The 23,074-nt window shown below is 39.5% G+C and overlaps 1 protein-coding gene across 3 annotated transcripts in view; it reads left to right on the top strand.

Moving 5' to 3' along the window:
• The window catches only part of LOC139935495 (uncharacterized), a 49,822-nt gene that overhangs the window by 20,271 nt on the left and 6,477 nt on the right, over nucleotides 1–23,074 (top strand). For 2 of the 3 annotated variants that reach the window (XM_071930115.1, XM_071930116.1), the window contains exons 3-14: nucleotides 4,891–5,104; nucleotides 9,770–10,636; nucleotides 11,316–12,451; nucleotides 12,767–12,821; nucleotides 13,058–13,113; nucleotides 13,778–13,873; nucleotides 14,479–14,582; nucleotides 16,081–16,156; nucleotides 16,598–16,686; nucleotides 17,433–17,570; nucleotides 19,663–19,845; nucleotides 22,665–22,888. In XM_071930115.1, the coding sequence (XP_071786216.1) occupies nucleotides 4,891–5,104; nucleotides 9,770–10,636; nucleotides 11,316–12,451; nucleotides 12,767–12,821; nucleotides 13,058–13,113; nucleotides 13,778–13,873; nucleotides 14,479–14,582; nucleotides 16,081–16,156; nucleotides 16,598–16,686; nucleotides 17,433–17,570; nucleotides 19,663–19,845; nucleotides 22,665–22,888 (3,238 nt within the window). The remainder of the gene's footprint in view (nucleotides 1–4,890; nucleotides 5,105–9,769; nucleotides 10,637–11,315; nucleotides 12,452–12,766; nucleotides 12,822–13,057; nucleotides 13,114–13,777; nucleotides 13,874–14,478; nucleotides 14,583–16,080; nucleotides 16,157–16,597; nucleotides 16,687–17,432; nucleotides 17,571–19,662; nucleotides 19,846–22,664; nucleotides 22,889–23,074) is intronic. The other variant, XM_071930117.1, reaches the window with a different exon arrangement.

The following is a 23,074-nucleotide window of genomic DNA, read 5'->3' on the forward strand; positions in this document are numbered from 1 at the left end:
ATTATTAGTGGTTCATATTGTGTTAAAACAAAGAGCAATTTCAAGATAGTGTTTAGCGTTCTTTGATTTTCTGTAATTTGTCTGAGAGTGATCAAAACTGATGACATGAATAATTGTCTTTTAAAGGGTAATATACATGTCATTCAATTTGATGTTATCTTTTGTTAGCCTGGGAAAAAAATATTGTGTAAACAAAGTTTTTTGAAGGGCAGATTAAAAGAAACAATATTTTGTTTCCCACGGGCTGTTGGTATATGAGGCAGACATGACCCTGGTAGAAGTCTAGGCGGATTGGGTTTGTTCCAAGGTAGCAGGTATGTGCAGGAACTGGTGCTGTTTACATGACCCCTATGATTGAAATGAAGTTCATTGCAACACTTGGTCTACCACTGTTGAGCACACAAGAACACCCACACACAGATGATCATTCTGCTACTCATAATATAGAGAACAGTGTTTTCTGGTACCGCTACTCTACGCTAAAGAGGGAAGTTGTTTTGAGACCTGGTGTCGACCACGGATACATGACCTTACCTGGACCCTGGTGTATTTTGAATACCAGGGAATCCAACGCTCTGGATGTGCTTTGCACTCTACACTTGCGTTTCCTTTGTAGGGATATAGTCTGAGGAATGCTGGTTCAGTGACAGTGCAAGCTGCAGAAATTCTTTGTATTGTAGGTGGACTGGTGTTTAGAATTAACCACGGATTATTCTACACTATATAGATTGGAGCTGCGTCACTCATTGATGTTGTGCGTGCATGTGTGTGTTGAGAACATCAAGTGGTTGTCATTGTTTGTTGTGTGGGTGTTTTGGACTGATAGAGGAAATAATGGCAGGGGCGACCACCAGAGATAAACATGAGGGATCGCACGCCTGAGTTTTAAGTACACCGTTCTGAAATGATTATGAAACCTGTGCATACTACTGACTGATGCGACTTGTTACAACCGAGTTCATGGCCTCAGGTACATAATTGGAATCAATGGTTATGTTTTGTTATGATGGAAGACTTTATTAATTGTCATGCTTGTTAAAATTATGCATGTATGCTGCATGCAATTCTACAGACATCTGTACTCATTACATGTACACTCTACATCCTTTTGGTGTTTCCTGTGTGTACATTACATATGAAAACCATATTTCCATTACACGTCATGAGGCAAATATATTTAATGTTCATGTTAATGACATTCTTGCAGTACATGTACATGTATAAATATATAAATGGAAATAAACGTGTGTAGGCCTACAAAACACCTGTTACATAATAGATTCAAAAGAGTCATCAGCGTCTAATATTTTATGTTTGCTCGGAAGCTTTTTGCGGTTTTGTTTGTGTTCTGAATAGAGTCTTCCTGTTGGGCTGATCATATATTTATAAACAAAACAACCAACAAGAGATCTTCATTCTTTTCAAAATACTAAGACACACTTTGAGTTTGCTTTATGTATGAATTTGTTTTTTCAGTTCAACCATGGAGGTAGAATTAGACCTTGATTATGTTGAGTTTTTTTTCCTTCGGGAAAGGGGGGGGGGGATTATTCTTCTATAAGGTTACTTCAGGTCAAGGACTTTTAAGGTTTTGTTTCAAGAAACATGAATCTCATGAAACATTAGTCCGTTCATTTAGAGGCAGTCAACACTATTGGTAATTACTCCAAATAATTATTAGCATGAAACCTTACTTGGTAACGAGTAATGTGAAACTGTTGATATTATAAAACATTGTGAGAAACGGCTCCCTCTGAAGTAACGTAGTTTTTGAGAAAGAAGTAATTTTCCACGTAAGTTGGTTTTGAGACCTCAGAATTAGATTTTGAGGTCTTGAAAACAAACATATGAAAGCACACAACCTCGTGTGACAAGGGTGTTTTTTCTTTCATTATTATCTTGCAACTTCGGTGACCAATTGAGCTCCAATTTTCACAGGGTTGTAATTTTATGCATATATGTTGAGATACACCAAGTGAGAAGACTGGTCTTTGACAATTATCAATTGTGTCCAGTGTCTTTAAATAGTATTAATTTTGGGTTGAACAGAGAAAAGTTGACTAGTTAGGCAGGAGTTGAACCTGTAGCCTAAAGAATCATGTGCCGGCGCTCGACCAACTACATAAGGTATCTTTTCTTAGGTTGGCAGTAACGTCCGTCGATATATCGAAAATACTCAAAAACTCGATATTTTTTTGACATCGAAATCGCCGATGTCACTTTTATAATCATATCGTAATATCGGATTTTCGATATATCGAAAATAATTTCGATGTTTTGAAAATTTCGATGTTCCTAAATGATATCGAAAATACCAAAAGAGTGTCCGATTATTTAAAAGAAATCTGTGTTTGAGTATTAGAAAAGCCGTCGTCGTTATGTAGTTTCATCATTTTGAGTTGCCCTATTAAATAAAATACGTTTTACAACCAAGTATGTCCGCTTGTTCTTTGTGTTTTCGCCATCAGCCGCCGGCCCGCCGCAGAAGTTCACGACCCCGCGGCGAGCGCTCGGTAAAACCTCAAAAGAAACCGCCGCTGCTGCCCCATAGGCTGTTTAAGATGCAACTTCCCATTGCGCATGTGATCAAAATCAATGCGTCTTCACCCCGCAAAAACTTCCCCGAATCAATAAGACAAAACAAAACAAGGAAGAAAACAATCTTACGTTATACAGTAAAATAATCTTTCTAACAATCCAAGGTATCGTAATGGCGTCATTTTGGTCAAATAAAGCCTACACGTTGTGTTGTTTTCGGTAAACAAGCTAACATTTCCGAGGAACTTTATGCTTCGCAGCACAGACCACGCTGTCGGCGGCTATTGCGTGCGTACCAGCGAAGACTATGCTTTTGTACGGTTTAAGCGTGCACACCAGCGTGTATGGTTATTGCAATTCGGGGGGGAAACCCGTTTGCCCAAGCATGCACAGACACGTGCAGTCTTTGGTCAAGGCGGTAACGCGTGATGCACTGCGTTATTTCGACAATAGAGGGCGTTCTAGCATTCAATGTTTCTTGCCTTTGTTATAGAATGCAAAGTAAAAAGACTACGAGCCTTTATTGGAGACTATGTGACTGCATGCTGCGTGCGTTGTATATTGTGATCGCGGAGTGGTAGGTCTGTGTTTTGCGGGACTTTCTAGTGATTTGTTTTCGATGATTATCTCAACCATTTTCAACCGTAAATGTAGTCCGGGCGCCCGTCGGACAACTTGATTGACACTTCTACATCAATGCATCGGCAACTGACACCTTAATGTCGGCGAGTCACGCAACTCACAAAGGCTCTGTGTCATTTTGAGACGGCCAATCATGGCCAATCACGAATCGAGAATTGTGGTGAGCGTTCACCAAATGGCCAAGCCAGCGGTAGCGGCGATCATACTTTGTTGTAAAACCAGAAATAATCGGGGCGGGACTACGCAATTTGAAATTGTTTGAACTACAAACAAGTTCGGGGGATCAGACAAAAACAGGTTGAAATGTAATCCTATTAAACTGTCAGTCTACGGTATATATCTTTCTACCTCCATGAGTATACCAAGTGCTGTTTTTAGGCTTCCATCTTGCGCGCGGGAAATACTCGATATATCGAGTATACTCGATATTAAATTTTCGATATTTCGGTTATGGGAAAAAACCGACATCGACGGACGTTAGTTGGCAGTTCCCATTTTTGTTCAATATTTTTGTTGTTAGTGGTGCCAGTTAAAAGCCAAACAACCTGTAGTTGCCGTGTAGCCAGGGATCACACAGATGTGTAAGATACATGTACAACGTGGGAAGTAGCAGCAGAGGGATCACCTTAGGGGATGTGACGGTTTTCTTTCATTTATAAAATAATTAACCACAAGGGGAACTTTGTATTTAAATTTATATTTATTTCATTTCTCGGGAATAAAAAGTACAAAAATGCACATTAATTAGGTTAAAAACATTGAAAAATACAGCAAAGAGAAATTTAAATACAGTAAAGAAAAAGAAACAGCTGGAGCCCGAAGGATTGCTAAAAGAAACACAGTTCCTGTCGAGAGGCTCTCCTCTCCAGCTGATCCTAAAAAGAACAACAATAAAATAGAATTAGAAAAATATTATACAAATATTGACTGCTTCGAGTGCTATGGTTAAAACTATGACTCCCGAGGTGATCCCCGGAGCGTTCTATTTTCCCGAGGCGAAGCCGAGGGAAAATAGAACGCTCCGGGGATCACCGAGGGAGTCATAGTTTTTAACCATTGCACGAGTAAAAGCAGTCAATATTTGTTTTATAACACCCCAAACATTTCTAAATACTGTACTATTATTATTAAGTTACAGACCTGAATGCTACAATCCACGGGCGACGCGAATACAGACTGCAAACACTTTTACTTACTGTGTTGTATGTAGTGTCGTGCAATCCGAAATGGTTACTATTAATTTAGCATCCTCGTACACGCAACGGACGTCCGGGTACTGCACGCCGTGTGCTAGTCTGTCGGACTAGCGCACGGCGCCGTGTGCTAGTCTTCGGACTAGCGCATGGCAAACCGACGCACTATCACACGGCCGTCGTCTAGCAAAACTAAGACATGTCATGTGACGCGCTCTAAACCAATGAGCAGGCAGAATACTTGCAAGGGGTGTTATAAAAACAAATATATATAAGTGTTTTGTATACATGTACATTTGTAGCAGCAAAAAAAAGCAAAGACGCATAAAAATACACATACAAGGGCGTACAACCAAGGAAAAGACACTGACTGCAGGGTTTATCTTGCGCTTTATAATGATTTTTTTTTTTTTTAACAATTGGCCAGAATTGTGACCTCATTTGCTAGCTTGCAAGCACCATGGATACAAAGTAAGTTTGGTAACAGAAATATTTGTTGCTTTTTTTCTTTGACCAGGGGTCAACAATGACGGTACTACCGATGTGCCACCTCGGCGGAAGGGGCGGCCACCATCGCGCAACCCAGGGCATCGTTACTCGCAACCCTGCCAGGTGTGCGGTAAGATCTTTGGGAGCTCCAGTGCCCTGGCGAAGCACAAGCTGATACACAGCAGCGAGAGGAGACACAAATGTGTACTCTGCGCAAAGAGCTTCAAGAGGCAAGATCACCTGTAAGTAGATTATTTGTGACAAGAAAATTTGCCAGTCCTTGAAATATGTTTTTAATTACATGAAGATTCCATCTGAAGTCAACCTGCAACACTGTCTACATCTGCTTGCTGTTGTGTTTATGTTAGGGTAATAAAAAACATAATAATTTTTGGCCGGTTCAAAATAAGCTACATGTGATGATGATGTCAATAGGTCAAGAATATTTATGTGTTACTTTTTTAAGTGCTGAGCTTGAGTTGGAGCGAAGACCATGGATAAAAAAATATTGTATACCAATCCTTAACAAAAATAACAAGCTTTTGTTTACATCTGATCTCAGTTAAATTATGTTCATTTAAAAGCAAATGTTGTAATGTAAAATTCGGCAGGCCGACTGTCCCCACAGATCATCAACATACATGTACCTGCCAACTGTTTCCTTTTAATCGCAATTGTTCAAATTTTTCTAGATTTTAGGCCCCTTAAAACTGGAATGTTTTGATTTCCTAAAAGAAAAAAATAATAAATCAGGGGGTAACAAATCATAAAACATCTCTGCAAAAGAGGATGACCTCTTGTAGACCTCTGGTCATTTGTTGCTCTGCTCATGTTGGCCGATATGCATCAAACTTGACTCTTTACCACCTGACAGACTCTGTGACAAAGACCGTAATGCTTTTTTACTAGCAACATTGTTCATGTGCTGCATAGGCAGCCAGCCCATGGATCAAATTCCTGATCTGCGTGTCACATTCTTCCCTCACATGATTATTAGTCTACTCACAATCCTCAAATACTTTACAGTCATTTTTAAACAGGCCTGATACTTTGTGTTTGTAAGGGCAATGATTTTTCTCTTGGAATTGGCACTCGTGTGACGGATATAGAAAACTGTACTTGATTATTTGAAAATTTGAAAAGTTTAACGAGGAAATGATGGCTAGTCCCTCCTTTCAAATACCCATGGCTAAAGCGCAAGCTGTTGAATGAAGTGCATGCTGGTCTAGTTAAAAATCAAGTTTGATCCCTAGCTAGACCATCATGCACCTCATTCCACACCTTATGCACTTGTATGACCAAGTATTTGTGATAAGGTTACCATCATTGTACCTATAACCAGACTTGATGTTCAGCCATAATGTTTAAGCATTATAAAAGTGAGGTAATTTTATGGATTTAAATGTTATTCAAAACCCAATCTTATCGCCATGTACATGTTATATTCGCTACATGCGTGTAGGGTGTAAATGTGCATGCATGCACTTTAAAACACTTTAAAAAATGCTCCAAGTTCAGATAATTTGTGCGCATAGCATTGTTGTGATAGCAGATGCAGCCAATGTTGAACCTCTCAATAAGAAAAGGTCTTACCATGCTAATAAAAATCACAACTTATTTCTTGAAACTTTTTAGTTTTCACATTAATAGCACCCCCCCCCCTTTTTTTCAGTGTATGTATACAACCAAATGATTTTCTTACAAATCACCAAATTAAAATGTATTACTTTTAATCTATAAAACTTTTTCCCCCTCGTGTTCACCAAAGCTGCAAAACTACGTGTATGTAATATGACAATCATCCCCTCCAGCATTAGGGCCCCGCTCCCTCAAATTTGCACAAATACCTGTCTACTAGTGGGAAAACGAAAGTTACTTGTACCATACTGTAATGTGAATCATGCCTTCGCTGGTAATGCAGCTGTTGTTAAAATGCATTGACAGCATAACCTCCAAGGGGGCTATTGTTGCGCTTCCATAGCCACAGACAGGTGTATAGGGGCTAGGGGAAAACCAAGGAGGCTCAACTACAAAACTTGTTTGGGGGTCTCCTGGCTGTGGTTGACCACTGGCTTTGAAAAGTTGCCTGGGCGTTATTCACTGCATTCCTGAGTGGATTGGACTTTACTCAAATACATTCAATGGATGCTTTTTTTGTTGTGGAGAGAAGGTTATCAGATAATGGCAGAAACCTTTTTATAGTTTAAAGGAGCTGAGTGTATTGTTCCATATAATCATTGGTCTCCCTATGGAGAAACTAAACCCACAGGTGCAAGAATATCGAGGATGTTTGCAGTGTATTCAAACCAAAGAGTTGCAAGTGGCAGAATTGAGAATAGACACAGTTGGCCTCATGTATTGCATTTATTGTTCAAAAGATTTCTTGAGAAAATAGAATAGCTGTTACAAACTGCTTACAAACCCAAGATCTTAATGCAATTAGGGTCGAAACCTCACGCCATTGACTAATTATTGCACAAGTATGTCTTGTAATGAAAGTAAGGGATTATTGAATGCCACTTAACCTCTAGGCCTGAAGATACGTGCAGAGAAGACAATGAGGAAGTTTTCTTTTTTGTGATAATGACCTGGTTGGTGGCTGGCTGCTGTTAATGGACCATGCCCATTCACAGTGGCTAGCCTACAACTTAACTCAGGTCTATTAACTAAGGTCGTTACCAAGCAGTGAAGACCTGCACCTCACACTAGTATTGCCATTGATTTTTCTTTCCCCTACATCTGTACGATATTGGTTTATGTTCAACTTTGTCTTTTAGGCTAGTTAATATATATATATTTTTAATTAGAACATTTGTTTGATTATTTGTTTGGTTATTTACGATGATTTTGGTGTTCACCTCTTTAAATGCACCTCATACTACACATGACCTGATTTATGCGGACCTGTTGTAAGTTTATTGCCCACTATGTACCCAGGGATACACCATGCATGCTGTACGAGTAGGCCTAATCATTTATTTTACCTGTGCCAATAGACCGTATTGAATAACCCTTTTTTTCATATGAAAGTCGCCGTCTTGTAGGGCAAATCGTATTGTGAGTCCAAACGCGTACATCAATGAGGCATGCAACATTACCGGTTTGATTTATACAGCACATGCACGCGCACACGTGCACAGACGCCATGTTGTAGGGCACATAATTTGAACGGTGAGGTCATATTCAATACGGTCTATTCTACCTCCGTGATTTGAGGCATTGCATGGTGAAGTGTTGATGGTGTTTTGGTTTGTGTTAACCCCATGTTAATGGGGTTGCATTATTTACCTCCTTTCGCCCAAAGCAGGACAGTTCTTTTAAGAACTAAGAAGTCTCCCAAACAATCCGATAAATCTACTCCACGGTAGTAGAATTTAATAGTAAGACAATTATCTAAAGAACAAACTCTACCTGGCAAGTAGATACAGGGTTCACCAGATTACACACATTGTGTTACCGCAAACCAAATATAAACTAACCCCATGTGGTATTGTTATTATTATTATTATTTCACTGAGTAGAATCTTACTCTATGGTAGAATTAACATGAAATTCTGTGTAGTTCTGAGAGAACCTAGGGATCTGGAGGAGTTGTGCTATAATTTATGAGTGGATCACATGACTTTAAATCAAATACGTTTATGTTTATTCTAAATACTGCCATAAATCGCTTCTCGCTATTATCTTTACCATCAGCTGAGTGAGTTAAGTTAATAGTCTCAGTGAAGGGAAAAAAAAAAGACCCGCAGATACAAATATCCTAGATGGTGTTACAGCAAACATAAGAACCCTACATTGTAGGTATTAACCATGTTTAGTGATAGTGGTATTTCTTTTGTTACATTGGCTGTCAGAGCTATTGATTCAGTAGATTGTTCAGCCTTTTGTGGTTCCTGCAGATAGGTGACACAAAAACACACCCCTGGATACGAAGGGCCCCATGCAGGGTGGTTGTTATGACATGCACTAGTGCCTTTGTACTAACTGTACATGTGGCCAGTACACCTGTATTGATCATATTCATATGACCACAGAAAGGTCACAAGTTTTTACCTTGCCATGGCCAAAGTTGTTTCCAATTAAGTTCTACATAACTGCCTTAAATAAAGCCTTTTGACTGTTCCCTGTTATATTAGTTTCTTAAAATAAACTTAACTGTAGTATTAAGACAATTGAAGAAAAAAAAATATATAAAGTTTAGAAGGGGTTCGTTCATAGAGGATTTAGATGAAGGTGTTAAGTGAAAGAGGGACCAGCTGAATCGATCGAGCCTAGCTTGTAGTTGATTTGCATAGAGCTTCGGTTTGGTCAATAGTCTGGTCAGTCTGGTTGCGCACCAAGGTCATAGAAAGGTACACAAGGCTACTGCTGGTGTCAGACATTTCTACATAGATGTGGCTCCATTTATCTGTGGAGGTTGATGTTAAAGTTTACAGCTTTGTGTTGTCTGTAAGTGTCTTGAGAACGGTACGTGAATGTCAAACTTATCTGTTTGGTGTCAGGAACTTGTTGGATATGGTTTGAAGCAGTTGGGTAAATTTTGTTATGTACACACGTAAAACATTGTACAAGCAGACATGTTTGACTGTAAGCTAAATATTATGTAAACAATATGTGTTTGTTTCATTCTAAAAAAAAACAGGTACAGTTTATAGAAACAAACCAGTGACCAAATTGACGAATTACTTGTTCAAAATATAATTACTTTTTTTGTTTCAAACAGGGCAACCCTTTTTAGTTTGTTTCAGTCATGTTTGTGCTATTGACTCCATTTGTATAGCAGCATAGAGATATTTTGACGGCCTTGGTTTGGAAAATGAATAATTAACTCTCTGTCAAAACTACATCAGTTTTGTTATTTAGGCTAAAATATATTCATGTATTTGTTTTGTTATGGTTCATTGCAGGGCTGGTCACATGCTCACCCATCGTAGTAAGAAACCCTACGAGTGCACAGTGCCCGACTGCGGCAAATCCTACTGCGACATCCGTTCCCTTAGACGACACTTTGAATCGCAGCACCATGGGTTGGCAATGGAAGATAACATGAACTACACAGGGGATGAGAGAGACCCCGATTTAATCGCTGCTGAAGAGGCTGCCGCTGTTCAGGCACAGGCTCAGGTCCAGGCTCAGGTACAGGGGCTACCGCCCCCTAACTCTGGCACTTCCTTCATCACCACGGTCAATACCATGTCTAGCATGGGGAGTCTGACTGTCAACAACTTTAATCAAGGGTTGATGCAGCAGCAGCAGCAGCAGCAGCAGACGCAGCACCAGCAAGCACCCACGCAGCAGCAAGGTGGAATGAACAACACCAACAACCAGAACTCGGATAGTCAGGGTGCCAGCTCTAGTGCAGCGCTGCAGTTTCTTGCTCAGGCTGCTCAGCGGGCGCAGACGAATAACCCAATACAGTCTAATTCGCCGAACAACCCGTCAGACTCCCAACAACACATGTCAATCAACCCACAGTTACCTGTCCATCAAGATGTATCGTCAATGCACCGTTTCCCCGATCTCATAAACCCTTCAAACCAGTTATCATCCTCTTCGTGGAGTATGTCAAACCAGTATGAGACATTACCAAATAGCAGGAACTTTATCATGGAGGGAATCCCTGGCCCACGGTTGTCTACAACCACTATATCAGGAGCATCAGGCAGCAACATGTTGACTAACCCAAGTACAAGGCCACCAGCCTTAGGAAATTCACAAAATTTATCTATAGATGTCAGACAGCCATCACCCAGAGGTCCCTCACCTGCCAAAAGGTATTTAATTTTACGCCCCCCCCCCAAAAAAAAAAAAAAAAAAAAAATGAGCCCCCCACTTGATGAAAATGTTTTTACCTGACTTTGGATTCAGTACTGTACAGAAATGTTTTATTTATGCTCTGTACATTGAAGCGTGTTGGAGGGTTTCCATTCTGAGTAGATTGTGTGTAAGTTTTGCTGATAGTGGAAACATGCTTTTGGTGCCTTTTTGGTGCAGCAAAAGGTTTTCTGTGGAGCGTCATAATAATAATAATACACGGTTTTTATACGGCGCTTTTTCATGGTGTGTCTCAAAGCGCTTCCGACATTATTACCCCTGGTCACTGGTCCTTAAATCATTCCTTAAACCATCTCAGCTCCCTGGGGAGTATACAGCCTGTGCGACAATTATATGCGCTACATGGCTAAATAAATCACAAGAACCATCTCTGCCCTCACAGGTACCCATTTACCCCTGGGTGGAGAGAAGCAATTATAGTTAAGTGACTTGCTCAGGGACACAAGTGTCGCGACCTGGATTCGAACCCACACTCTGTTGAACAGAAGCATCAGAGCTTGAGTTCAAAATCAGAGCTTGAGTAAGGTGCTTGAGTAAAAGAGCTTGAGCTTGCTAAATTGATCAGTAATGAACTGGGGACTAACTTTAGTTTTTTTTCTTCTTTTTTTTCTGCGCCAGTTCCGATGGTAGAGAGAAGAACCAACAGCCAGTTGAGTGCTCAGTTTGCAAGCGGATGTTTAAGAGTATGCCAGCTCTAAATGGCCACATGAGACTCCATGGAGGCTACAACAATGCTCGGGCCGAATCGGATTCAAATAAGGGGGACCACAAACCCCAGCCTAAGCAACGAGTTCCGACTCCGCCCCGCAGCTCTCAGACAAGATACACTCCGGAGTCTCGAGTGACGACAGCGATGGCTCCTGTCCCACTCTCTATCCCGAATCATCAATTCCCTATGTCTGTCAGTCAAGGAAGCGTTAACCCGATGCAGAGCTCGTCCCTCCACATGTCAGTTCCGGCGCCCCCATTTGGAATGCAGATGCAAGGGCTCCCTCAAGCATCCCAAATGACCCAGCCGCCGAACATAAGTCAGCTGAGACCAGCTCAACTTGATCTGCAGACTCAGGTAAAGAGGGAACTGAATGTTCCCAGTGTGCCTAAACCGGCAAACCCGTTTTTCCAAGATGCTCTGTTTCCTCCTCATCAGCCGATGACATCGACGTACCCTCAATTCATGCCAGTGCATTTTGCCAACCCTGTCAAAGACATGCCTTATCCTATACAGATGAACTACCCACCCACATCCTCTCAGACTGTTCAAATGCTTCTCAAGTCGGAACCTGTGAATGCCTCTGCTGCTGTACAGCAAATGCCACTTACGTCTGTCTCGGAGAGTAAACTGTTCTCGTCAGAGCATGAACTAAGTCCGCCCAAGCTGGAGGCAATGAAACCCTCGGAGGATCACTTGGTGTTCAGGAACCCTCCACCACCAACGCAATCGAGCCCTACCAAAAAGCGCCCTCGCCCATCACCTTTACACATCCCATCTTGCGTCAATACAGGAACACCGGGGAGTATTATCCCCGGTACCTATCAGTCGCAGATGAGATCCCCAAGAGAGATGGGTGGAATGTATCAGTATCATTATCGTAGTTCTGGAACGGGTACCACGCCTCCGCCTTACACCCCACCACCCATGTTGAGCCCGATTCGTAGTGGGCCTGGATTGTATTTCAATGTTGGACAAGTTCCTGCTTTGCCAACAATGACGCCCAAAACTCCAAGTATGATCTCCATGCATCGCAGGAGTACCGGTAAGTCAAAAAGAACTTCTTCACAAAGGTACAATTTATTTTGAAACAGTATTTGAAAATTTTACAATAACGACAATGGTCTGTTCGGCTCATACCTCCTTTCCTATTTTATATTTCATAACAAACTGAAAACCATTGAATACAAATATAATGCTTGACCATTTTCACAAATTGTTCATTCTGCAGTATGTATAAATTTGGGGGTGGTTTTTGTGTGTTTTACCTTTTGTAACTCATTGAAGTTAAAATAAACTATAGTGATGAAAATGAGTAATTTATTTGACATGAATCTATGTTTGTATGTTTGGTTTGTAGGTAGTGCTTCAGTCGAGGAACCCGTGACGGATTTTGCCTTCTCAACGACGGAACCGTAAGTTATCTCTAAAGGAGGAGTAATTAATTTAGTCTTCCTTTCTACCCATCAAATTTTTTTTATTCAAATCAATTTATTAGAAAGTTTGGGATGACTGTTATTCCCACCATTTTGGCATAGGTGTGTGCTCACACCTATGGGAGGCATTCTGTACAGGGATTTCAGGGAAGCAGGGATTTCTAAACCATCTTAAATTTGATGATTTTGTTTAACCTTTTTCTCCCCGTCTGCAGACACATCAACATGGGACCAGAATTCCAAGCGACAATACCTGACCTGAAATGTACATGTAAGTCCTAATAGTTTTAATACAAACTTCCTCCAACTGCCCCTAGCTACCGAGCAATCTCGGTGGTCTAGTTGGTAAGACACTGCTCTAGAATTGCAAAGGTCAAGAGTGTGAATCGCACCCGATTAATGTGCCTGTGATTTTTTTTCACAGATCTCACGAATATACTTATAGCATACAGTGCTAACATGCATTGGTGTGTATGTGCAAAACCAAAATTAATAATAGCTCCAGATGCTTGCACCAATCACTGTTTGTGTTTGACGGTGGAGAGATGGTATACTTGCGTGTGCAACGCTTGGATGCATTTGTGCAATTATAAGGAAAGAATTATATTGCCTCCTTTACAGACAGCGGAAACAATGTGTACATTTTAGTTGAAAGGGCTTGTTGTATTAACAAAAACAAGCAGACTTTTTTGTTTTAGACCAAAGAAATGCACGAAATGGCAATCTCTCATACCGTGCACGTCGCATGTAAAAAAAAATAAAAAAATATTAAAACTACTATTGGAATGAGATGCTTCATGTATCATATAGATTGTCAACCTGTTTTTCTGATAGCCTGAGTTTGACACGTACTTGTTATAAAAGCAGTAAGAGTCGTCATTATTGGCTGAATTGCAGAGTATGGTAATGAGGCTATGTTGATTTTCTGTTTACAGTGTATGAAGAGGATGTAGATGACCTCCACCGCGTTGGGCCATTAGGATGGATAGCCTGGCATCCATCCACAAATGACAAGTACACCACCAGTGAATGTAAGTTTCCCCATTTATTTCTCCAACCTGTGGAAGGAACAACCCCATTCTGCCCAAAGTCTGTGTAGAAAATAATGATTCATCAGCCCAGGGGCAGATTTCACAAAGAGTTAAGACTATTCTTATCTTGAGTTAGAACTTGCATGTAGGACTAGCCTTGAATTCTCCTAGGACTAGTCCTGACCTAAATTTGTGAAATTGACCCCAGGACTTCTACTCTTTGGGGTGGCAGGTAATTTTCTGCAGCATCAGCCCAAGTGTGGAACCAACCTCCACTGACTGTCAAATCATCTCCATCCATCACAACATTCATGACAAATTTAAAATCTCACCTGTTCAAATAAGCATACTCACACAATCCATAAGCCTAATTTTTTTTCTTCAAGTGCCATAAGCACCCCTTTTAAGGCAAATACCTGCTCTATATTAAGTTTTGTTATTGTTGTTTAATCCATGAGATACTTACACAATTCACAGTTCTAAATTGTTATCCTCAAGCGCCATGATCGCCTTTTTGAGGCAAATACCTGCTCTATATTAAGTTTTGTTATTGTTATTAAATCCATGAGATGACATTTTTGTGTATTTTTATTCCTTTCTTGCAGTGACAAATTTTATAATGTTGGCCACAACAGCAGCGCTGCCTGGTGGGGCCCGTAACACTGAGTACGCCCATCACTGTCTTCAAGTAGCAGATGGTGATATTGAGGTAAGAAACCCTAACCCAGCCCACCAAGATCTGCCTTTACAGGGGTCATCAAGACCAACCAGGGACCCCCTTAAAGACACTGGACACTATTGCTAATTGTCAAAGACCAGTCTTCTCACTTGGTGTACCTCAACATACGCATAAAATTACAAACCTGTGAAACTTTGAGCTCAATTGGTCGTCAAAGTTGCTAGATAATAATGAAAGAAGAAACACCCTTGTCACACGAAGTTGTGTGCTTTCGAATGCTTGATTTCGAGACCTCAAAATCTAATTCTGATGTCTTGAAATCAACTTTGTGGAAAATTACTTCTTCTTCAAAGGGAGCCGTTTCTCACAATGTTTCATTACTATCAACCTCTCCCTATTACTCAGTACCAAGTAAGGTTTTATGCCAATAATTATTTTTTAGTGATTACCAATAGTGTCCACTGCCTTTAACACTTGTCAACATACATTGTCTCGTAAAAACTGCTTTGGGCTTGTTGAGTCGTACACACAACTTCTCAACGTGCCCTGTGGGCTACTAAAAACTCTGCAATCTAGGTACACCTGCACTCTGTCTCTACTAAAGCGTTTTGAGTGTCAATTAGCATTTAAAATAAGCAAACATGAACTGTCAAATAGGATAGACTAGAAATAGACTCTGCACTGTCCTGGACAGACAGATTTGGCAGGTGGGATCGATATTGCCCCTGTTTGATGTCCTGGGTAAAGGTGAACAGGTGGAAATGGAAAGTAGTAAAAAGTTGGCAAGAGTCTCTAACAAAAGAAATCCACCAACAGCCGTTTATCGTCCCATGTTCCCCATGAGAATGTTTGTTAAGACGTTTAATATTTTATTGTCAAATTGAACTTTGAAGCCTGGATCATCTTATGTAGTTTTAGGAATTCAATCGTCTTATAGTTGTTAGGAATGCTAAAGTAGGGGAATTATTATGTTGTCACCAACAGAGAAACATCAGTTGTAACCTTTCACAGAAAGTTGACATTGCACTTGCTCTCATGTGAATTATAAACTGACCATAAAGGTTTAATGTCTGTATACATGATTGTTTTGGATCAAAAATGTTTAAATTTAGTCTGAAGCTTACTAAAACTTAAGTTCATAGTAGACCAACGTTTTTCTGTGCAATAAATCCCTCTAAAATGAAGTCTTTATACATTGTATCTAAAAACCTAAAAAATAAAAACCACAACAGCTGATCTGGGTTGTTCCAACCAAAATGAAGGACAATGTGTTCACCAATTACTCCTTACTCAGTCAACGGACCATGTCCAAAGTTTCATAGGTTTCTTACTTCATGTTAATGGTGAATCACGCAAACCATGAACACTGCCTGCCACTGGTTTTGTAAGCACTACCAATCCTATTTAATGCATTTAATCTTTTTGATATTGCTAAACAAAAATAATACATGAAGAAAATAATGATAAATTTGCCACCTTACGTTTTTGAATGATTTTATTGATTTATTACTGATGTACTCTTTGACAGTATGCCTTGGATTTACTAATGAACCCTCATCCTGGACCTGAAGTCAATGAACCATTCAACGATTATAACTACAACTGTAAGTGTCCTTGGTGTCCTATTTTTCAAATAACAATGTTGTATTGTGCAGGCGTGTCATTTCTCAGGGTTTTTGTCTGTTGTAGGATTTTCTCAAAAACTCTTGAGCCTTCAGATTATCTTGAAAGAAGTAAAGCTGAAGTGCTATGAGCGTCACTAAGTGATTGATTGAAATGCTATATTAAAAGATACAATTATTATCATTATAAAGCAGTTGCTAGAGGGAGAAAGAAATAGTCCACATTGTATCAAAACAGGTAGTTTTTTGTTTCTGATGATGCACAAAGTCTCCTAAAACTGTTACATGTGAGAGGTTCTTGGTGTAGAATAAGAGTTAACCCAGACCCACATTCATTTGTCCGGATTGTCCGCATTCTTCTAATATCATCCCCGACTGTATATCTTGTTAAAAAGCGTTATTTACTGTTTTACAAACCTTTAGTTACGTCTTCATGGACCCAAGTAGAAAGAAGGATGTTCCGAGATCACTTCAAAGCCAAAGGGAAAGACTTCCATGAAATCCAAAAAGCTGTGAGTATTAAACCATTGTGCTTCCCTAGCAAGTAATTAAGCACTGTTGATCCACTGGGGTTGTTCAGACAAAGTACTAAATTATATTAAATTTATTTCTTTGATTATGAAGAAATCATGCTCTTTGTATTTTTCTAGAGCTGAGGTTACTTCCACAAAAGCTTCTCTTAATCCATGCAGGGTTTACACCCATAGGCAAAAATGCCTACGTTTCAACATACCTCACAAAATTTGGATCCCAGTTTCAGACCTTTTGGTCAGCAATTGCTCTCAACCCCAAATCTATCAACATGCCGAATCAAGAGAATGACCTCTTTGAGTCTGCTTAAGTTCATACCAGTAAAGGAGTTCTTACCCTCTCCCAATGTTTGAATTGAAGTTTGACGTATGGTGTGTTTTCCATGCTGCAGTAGATTTATAATGTTGAACTTTTACTGAATATTGTAGAGGCAATGGAAAAGTTTCCCAATAAGGAACAGTAAAAGAGTTCTCAGGCGCAGTGCATGAGCTTCATTGAGAACTCCCTTTTGCAATACAGACAAATATTTATTTATTTTCATTAGATTGTGTATTGCTAAAGACACTTGGCCCTTGTGTTTGCTGTATTTTATTTAAGTTTTGTAGGTTTAAGCAATTTTAGCCTTTGGGCCAACTGTTTCAGTTTCTAATGTGATAGTAATACCAAATAAACCAAAAATATATTCTTTCATAAACGCAATATTTCTTCCATGATTTATTTCTTGTAGCTTGCAACAAAGTCGGTCAAGGAGATAGTAGAATACTACTACCGCTGGAAGAAACTCTACCCTTACAATAATGATATGCAGAAGTTCTGTCATCACAGCGGGCTCAACCCGACCGAGGAAATGCGCAGACATGGATGTGTGAGTAGAGGGCTTTAGAAGCCATGATAAACTTAACAACTGTTTTTGAGTGGATCAAGATTTGTTTGACTTTCTCTGAATTCCGACTTTGTTATTGTTGCTTTGGATAGATGCCAGCATTTGTTGGCATTTTCCATAGTTCCTTGATGGTTAGATCAGTAGTTCTTTTTTAAAGTCGGGACAAAAAGTAATGATTTGCTTTTAAAAAAAAATTATTTCCCAAAATTTAAACCCTCAGGCATTTGTTGACAAAGTGAAATACTTGTTTCTGAAAGAAGTAATTGATTTCAACGAAGCACTTTTTTTTTTGTGACCCAGTAATTGGAACAGGCGTGCACCTACTTTTAAGTAGGTGCATGCCTGTTCCTTGTAAAATCTTGATCCCATGTTCAGGCCTATATAGCTTAATGTTACATTTATCTTTGTGTCTTGTCTACTGTGTACTAACTCTGAAATTGATCCCACTGTTGGTTCTGTCACCTAAGTCCCAAAATTGTAGAATAATGTTAGGCTGTGTTTGTATCAGTTCTAGTTTACATAACAACATGCTGATTTATTATCTTTCAGTTTCCTGTTTTTGTGTGGTTTACCTTTTAAAGGGACTGTACACTATATTGCCTTTGGAGATTGCAATTTACATTCACATTTAAAGGCAGTGGACACTATTGGTAATTGTCAAAGACCAGTCTTCCCACTTGGTGTATCTCAACATATACATAAAATAACAAACCTGTGAAAATTTGAACTCAATCGGTCATCGAAGTTGCCAGATAATAATGAAAGAAAAAATACCCTTGTCACACGAAGTTGTGTGCGTTTAGATGCTTGATTTCGAAACCTTTTAAATCTGAGGTCTCAAAATCAAATTCGTGGAAAATTACTTCTTTCGCGAAAACAATGGCACTTCAGAGGGAGCCGTTTCTCACAATGTTTTATACCACCAACCTCTCCCCATTACTCGTCACCAAGAAAGGTTTTATGCTGATGTGTCCACTGCCTTTAATCATAACCCCTAACCACCCCTGACCAATCCAAATCCAATAGCCAGGGGCATGGATGCAAATTGCCTCCTTTGCCTCTAACCTGTAACTTATAGTGTATATTTCAGAACCAAATGTGATCCTATTGTCCTATTAGGGGTTAGTTCTCATATCATGCAAATAAAAGTTGTTTTAAATTATTATTGTAATATTTCTGTTTGTTTGTATTTGATGTTATACCTGCCCTTTAAATCTGTCCCGAATGATACAAAGATATATTTGCAAAATCATTGATGAGGACACTGAGAGAAAAAACTGGGAGTGATTTGAACGCTCCTGACCAACCTTGAGATTGAAGTGTCTCTCTTTGCTTCAAGTCAGTATACACTAGTGGTAACATCTCAAAACATCAAACCAGATAAATCAGTTGAAATTGATAATTGATTGACCAGATAAATCAGTTGAAGTTGATAATTGATTGAATCAGACGAAGGGTTTCATTTAACAGTCACTTGTCAGCAGAATCAATCACATCTGTTTTGAAAGTGTCTTCAAGATGATAATACACTTAACAAAATCTTGACAAGAAGTAGAATGAAGTTTTACATCAAGCAAGAGAAATTACCTTTTGAAAATGTTGTTTAGTCTATCTTTATCGAGGAATTTTAGAAAATATTTGTTCCAAATTGTACATTACATGTGCACAATACATGTATGTTCCCTAGTGCTTTGCATGTAATGTTTAAAGATGAGCACAATTTGGAAAATCAATGACTTGATAATTTGTTTTTATTTCTAATCGTTTTATTCACAGAGTATTCAACGTCCATTGTGCATGATAAACCAGTGACCATGTCAATCATTCCACTGTTGTTATAAACAGAGGTCCATCAACCCTTCAAAACGTTGGCAGTTGCCATGTTTTGTGTGGTCCCGCAGCTAAACTAAGAATCGGTACCAGAATAATAAGGAAGGGGTAGCAAGGTTACCAGTTGTGTATAATGGCTTTCAATGGTGTTGTTCGCTTACTAATGCTGGTATCCTGCCACCTGTCTCTCTCTTCTTTCTCCCTCTCCTCTTTTTTTCAATCTTTCTTCCAACCACCCCACCAGGATCTTTTCCCGGACGAGACTTTCATAGATTATGTTCCCCTGAAGGAGTATAGACATGATAAGTACTATAGAGGGGGCGGTGGTCAGACTAGGAACAATAATCATGTGAAAACTTCCTCTAATCAGGAGGAGAAACCGGTCAGTCAGGGGCCTTTCACCTGCAACTATCCAGATTGTGAAGCGGTGAGTACCCATCATTTTGCCATTTTTTAGTAGTTTACCTTGAGTTTTTAGCTGAGTAGCTCATATTTGTTTAGTTTAGCGTGGTGATTTTGATTGTTTTACCATTCTGATTTAATTTTGGAGTGCTCATACACGAGTTGGTTTTTGTTGTTATTGTTGTAGCTAACCTTAGAACTGAACTGTCTTTGGATTAGTTCTTGTTTTCAAATTTGATTGTGAATAATGATGGTGCTACTTTAGTCCTTCATGGTAGCTATAGTCTCACTGTTGTTTATTTGCACTGTATTACAATAATTCACATGAGGGTTTGGAGGATTCTGGTCTCCTGTCAGGTCGATGGGAAAGTTTTGATGGGGCACCAGGGCCAAGATCGGGGCAATGGTGGCCTCTGTGTAATTCCAGACCTACTGTATTATACCTTTGCACTTAATAGCACAGTACTAATAACAATCATTATTACCTTTGCACCTGTACTAAAACCTAAACATTAATAATCACCAGTTAAGTTAAGTACCTGGTTCAGGTATAAGCTGCACATTTACCCTTTCATGAAACCATCTGGTTGAAGGATTTTAAGAAGTTCAAATTTTGTGTGTTTAATTCATTTTGCTTCTTGATGAAGTTGTGATCACTTTCATGTGTTCAGAGAGTTACTGTCTAGCAGCATTCAATGTAGGGCAAGGTACTAGCTACAAACAGAGCTGCAAACTCTTACTGATTCTGCAGAAAGTTCCCTGAAAATGAACCAACCTTTTCATGCTCTGATGAAGAAACTTTGCATTCTCCCTGATCACGGAAACCTTTCCCTACTTCAGTAAAATGTAATTCTAAAATATCTTCCTGATTGTTGTACCAAATCTCCTTGATTGCAAGATGTAAATGTTAGCAGCTCTGCTACGAACAGAGCTGCCGACTCTTCCTCATTCTTCTGCAGAGAGTTCCCTGAAGAGAATTATCCAACTTTTTCATAATATGATGAGCAAATTTGGCAATATCTCTGATTATGTAAACCTTTTCCCTGTTATGTTGAATGTAATTCTTAAAATCTCTCTGATTTTTGTACAAACTCCTTCTGATTGCACAATGCTACTGTTGGCAGCTCTGTACATAAATGACATTGCCTCCTTGACCAAACAAAATCAGCATTAGTATTAAATCATGTCAATTCCACAAGAAGAAAAAGTGTTACAACAACAAAACTGTTCATTTCCTGTCTGGCAGCAATCCTTTTTAGAGCGAGGGCAGGAGAAACCATGACTGCGATATCTTTCCTCATGATAATAAGCCAGGGATGGTGTTGTGTAACATGTGGTCATATGTTCGTATCCATTTGTTGTGGTATTGATTACTTTCCCTTAACCATCCAAAATCCATTCATTTGTTTGGTATGGGTGTGTCGTGTTATTTATTTTTTGGGAGGTCGGAAGGGGGGGGGGGGTGGAGGTTGGGGGAGGATGCGGGTAGATTTATAGCTTACAGTGTTTTAAGATTTGATGCAACACAATTTCATTCCATCCATTATATTTAACTGATGCTTGGAGTAACAGCTTAAAAACCAGCACTTAAAAAAAAAAAAACTTGGTAAATGAAGGGTGTATTGTATATTTGCTAGTTTTGGAGTGTAGGCATTCGGTAAAGTAGGCTTGTAATTTATCATGCTTCTGATTGCTGTGCACATGGCTGATTAATAACTAATGAGTGATACATTATCACACACCAGAAACACAAATCAGCCAATTTGTTTTAGATTTTAATAATTTGTCACAATGACTTGCTTGGTCACAAGACACTGCTTAAATTTGAATTCCTCACACTAAAGACAGTTGCTAGGCGCATGATTTGAGAGCAAAGTTTCTTGTAGCTGCATAGGAGACAACGAACACCCTCACAAAACGTTCTTATTGACCAGGGTTTGCTCATCTGGAGAGTGTTATAAACAAATCTTGCACCAGAAAAAAAAATCTTTTATCTTGTAATCCTTTCAAAGTGAGCATATCCAAATTGCTGAAACACTACATGTATATTATGCCCGTGTGAAAAACAAGTGCTTTGGTTTTTTTTAAGAAGACACTTGGCAAGGTAAGATTGAGAACTTTGGTGCTTACTGACCAAACTCATTGATGTTTGTCTTACTTGAAACAAATTGAATAAGCCAGGGACTTTATCATTTACTTGTTTTATTCTAAAATTCAATATTTAGGGTTTAAGTAGAGTTTGTAAAATTGCCCCCTGAACACAATCGGTGGTGCTATTGAGAAGAAGATGCTTGAATGATTAAACTAATTTGTCAGGAGCGGGGTCCCCTCCATGCACAAGCTGTTGTATCCGGTCAATACACCCAAATGGTAGGCTGATGCATTAGGGGGCAAAACTCAATTTTGTGGGGGGGGGGGGGGGGGGTATTTAGGGGGAGACTTGAGACCAAATTTACAAAAAACATCAATAGAAAACAATTTGTAATGCCCCAGATTCACAGTGGGGCTTTTAAATCAAAGATAAACTCCAAGCAGAAAGCATTCAGAGTGCTTCGGCTGAACATACACAATTTGGATCCAGAAGGCCCCACAGTTTTTAGCTCAATCCTAGGGCCCCTAGGATTGAGCTAAAAACTGTGGGGCCTTCTGGACCCAAGATTCCTTAGTCGTTAATGTAAACACAAGGAATTTGGTGATGAAAGGGTTCATAATTGAAATGATTTCAGAAATATAAGTGAGCAAGTGCAAGAGTAGTTCAATCATTCCAAGTTCAAACTACAAATGTGTCTACTATACATGCAGCCTGTTATGATTGTAATCATGATAGTTTTCTTTTGTCAACAGACATTCAAATCACGGCAAGCATTGAACGGCCACATACGAGTGCATGGCGGAAGTTACAAATGTCAAACCGCTGCTAAGGAAGTCCAGCCTGTCCATCATAGTCCGTCCCCGGCTTCTGTATCGACCTCCACATCGGGAACCTCCAGACGTATGTCCACGGACTCCTCATCGGGGGAGAGTGTGGAACCAGAACCTGTTATCTTCCCATGCAAGATATGCGGAAAGTAAGTGCAGTATAAACAGTATGCAAGATTGGCTTGCTAACTACAAACTTTTAACTGAAATAACTCTATTAAAAAGTCCAGTTCACTAAAGTCGTCATTCTCTTACAAACTGAAACATCACCTCTTGAATATGTTTTTGTAGATCTAGTATACACTGGTTGTACAAAGACTTTCGTTTTGGTAATT

Source organism: Asterias amurensis, chromosome 1 (genome assembly GCF_032118995.1).
Source record: "Asterias amurensis chromosome 1, ASM3211899v1".
NCBI classification, from domain to species: domain Eukaryota; kingdom Metazoa; phylum Echinodermata; class Asteroidea; order Forcipulatida; family Asteriidae; genus Asterias; species Asterias amurensis.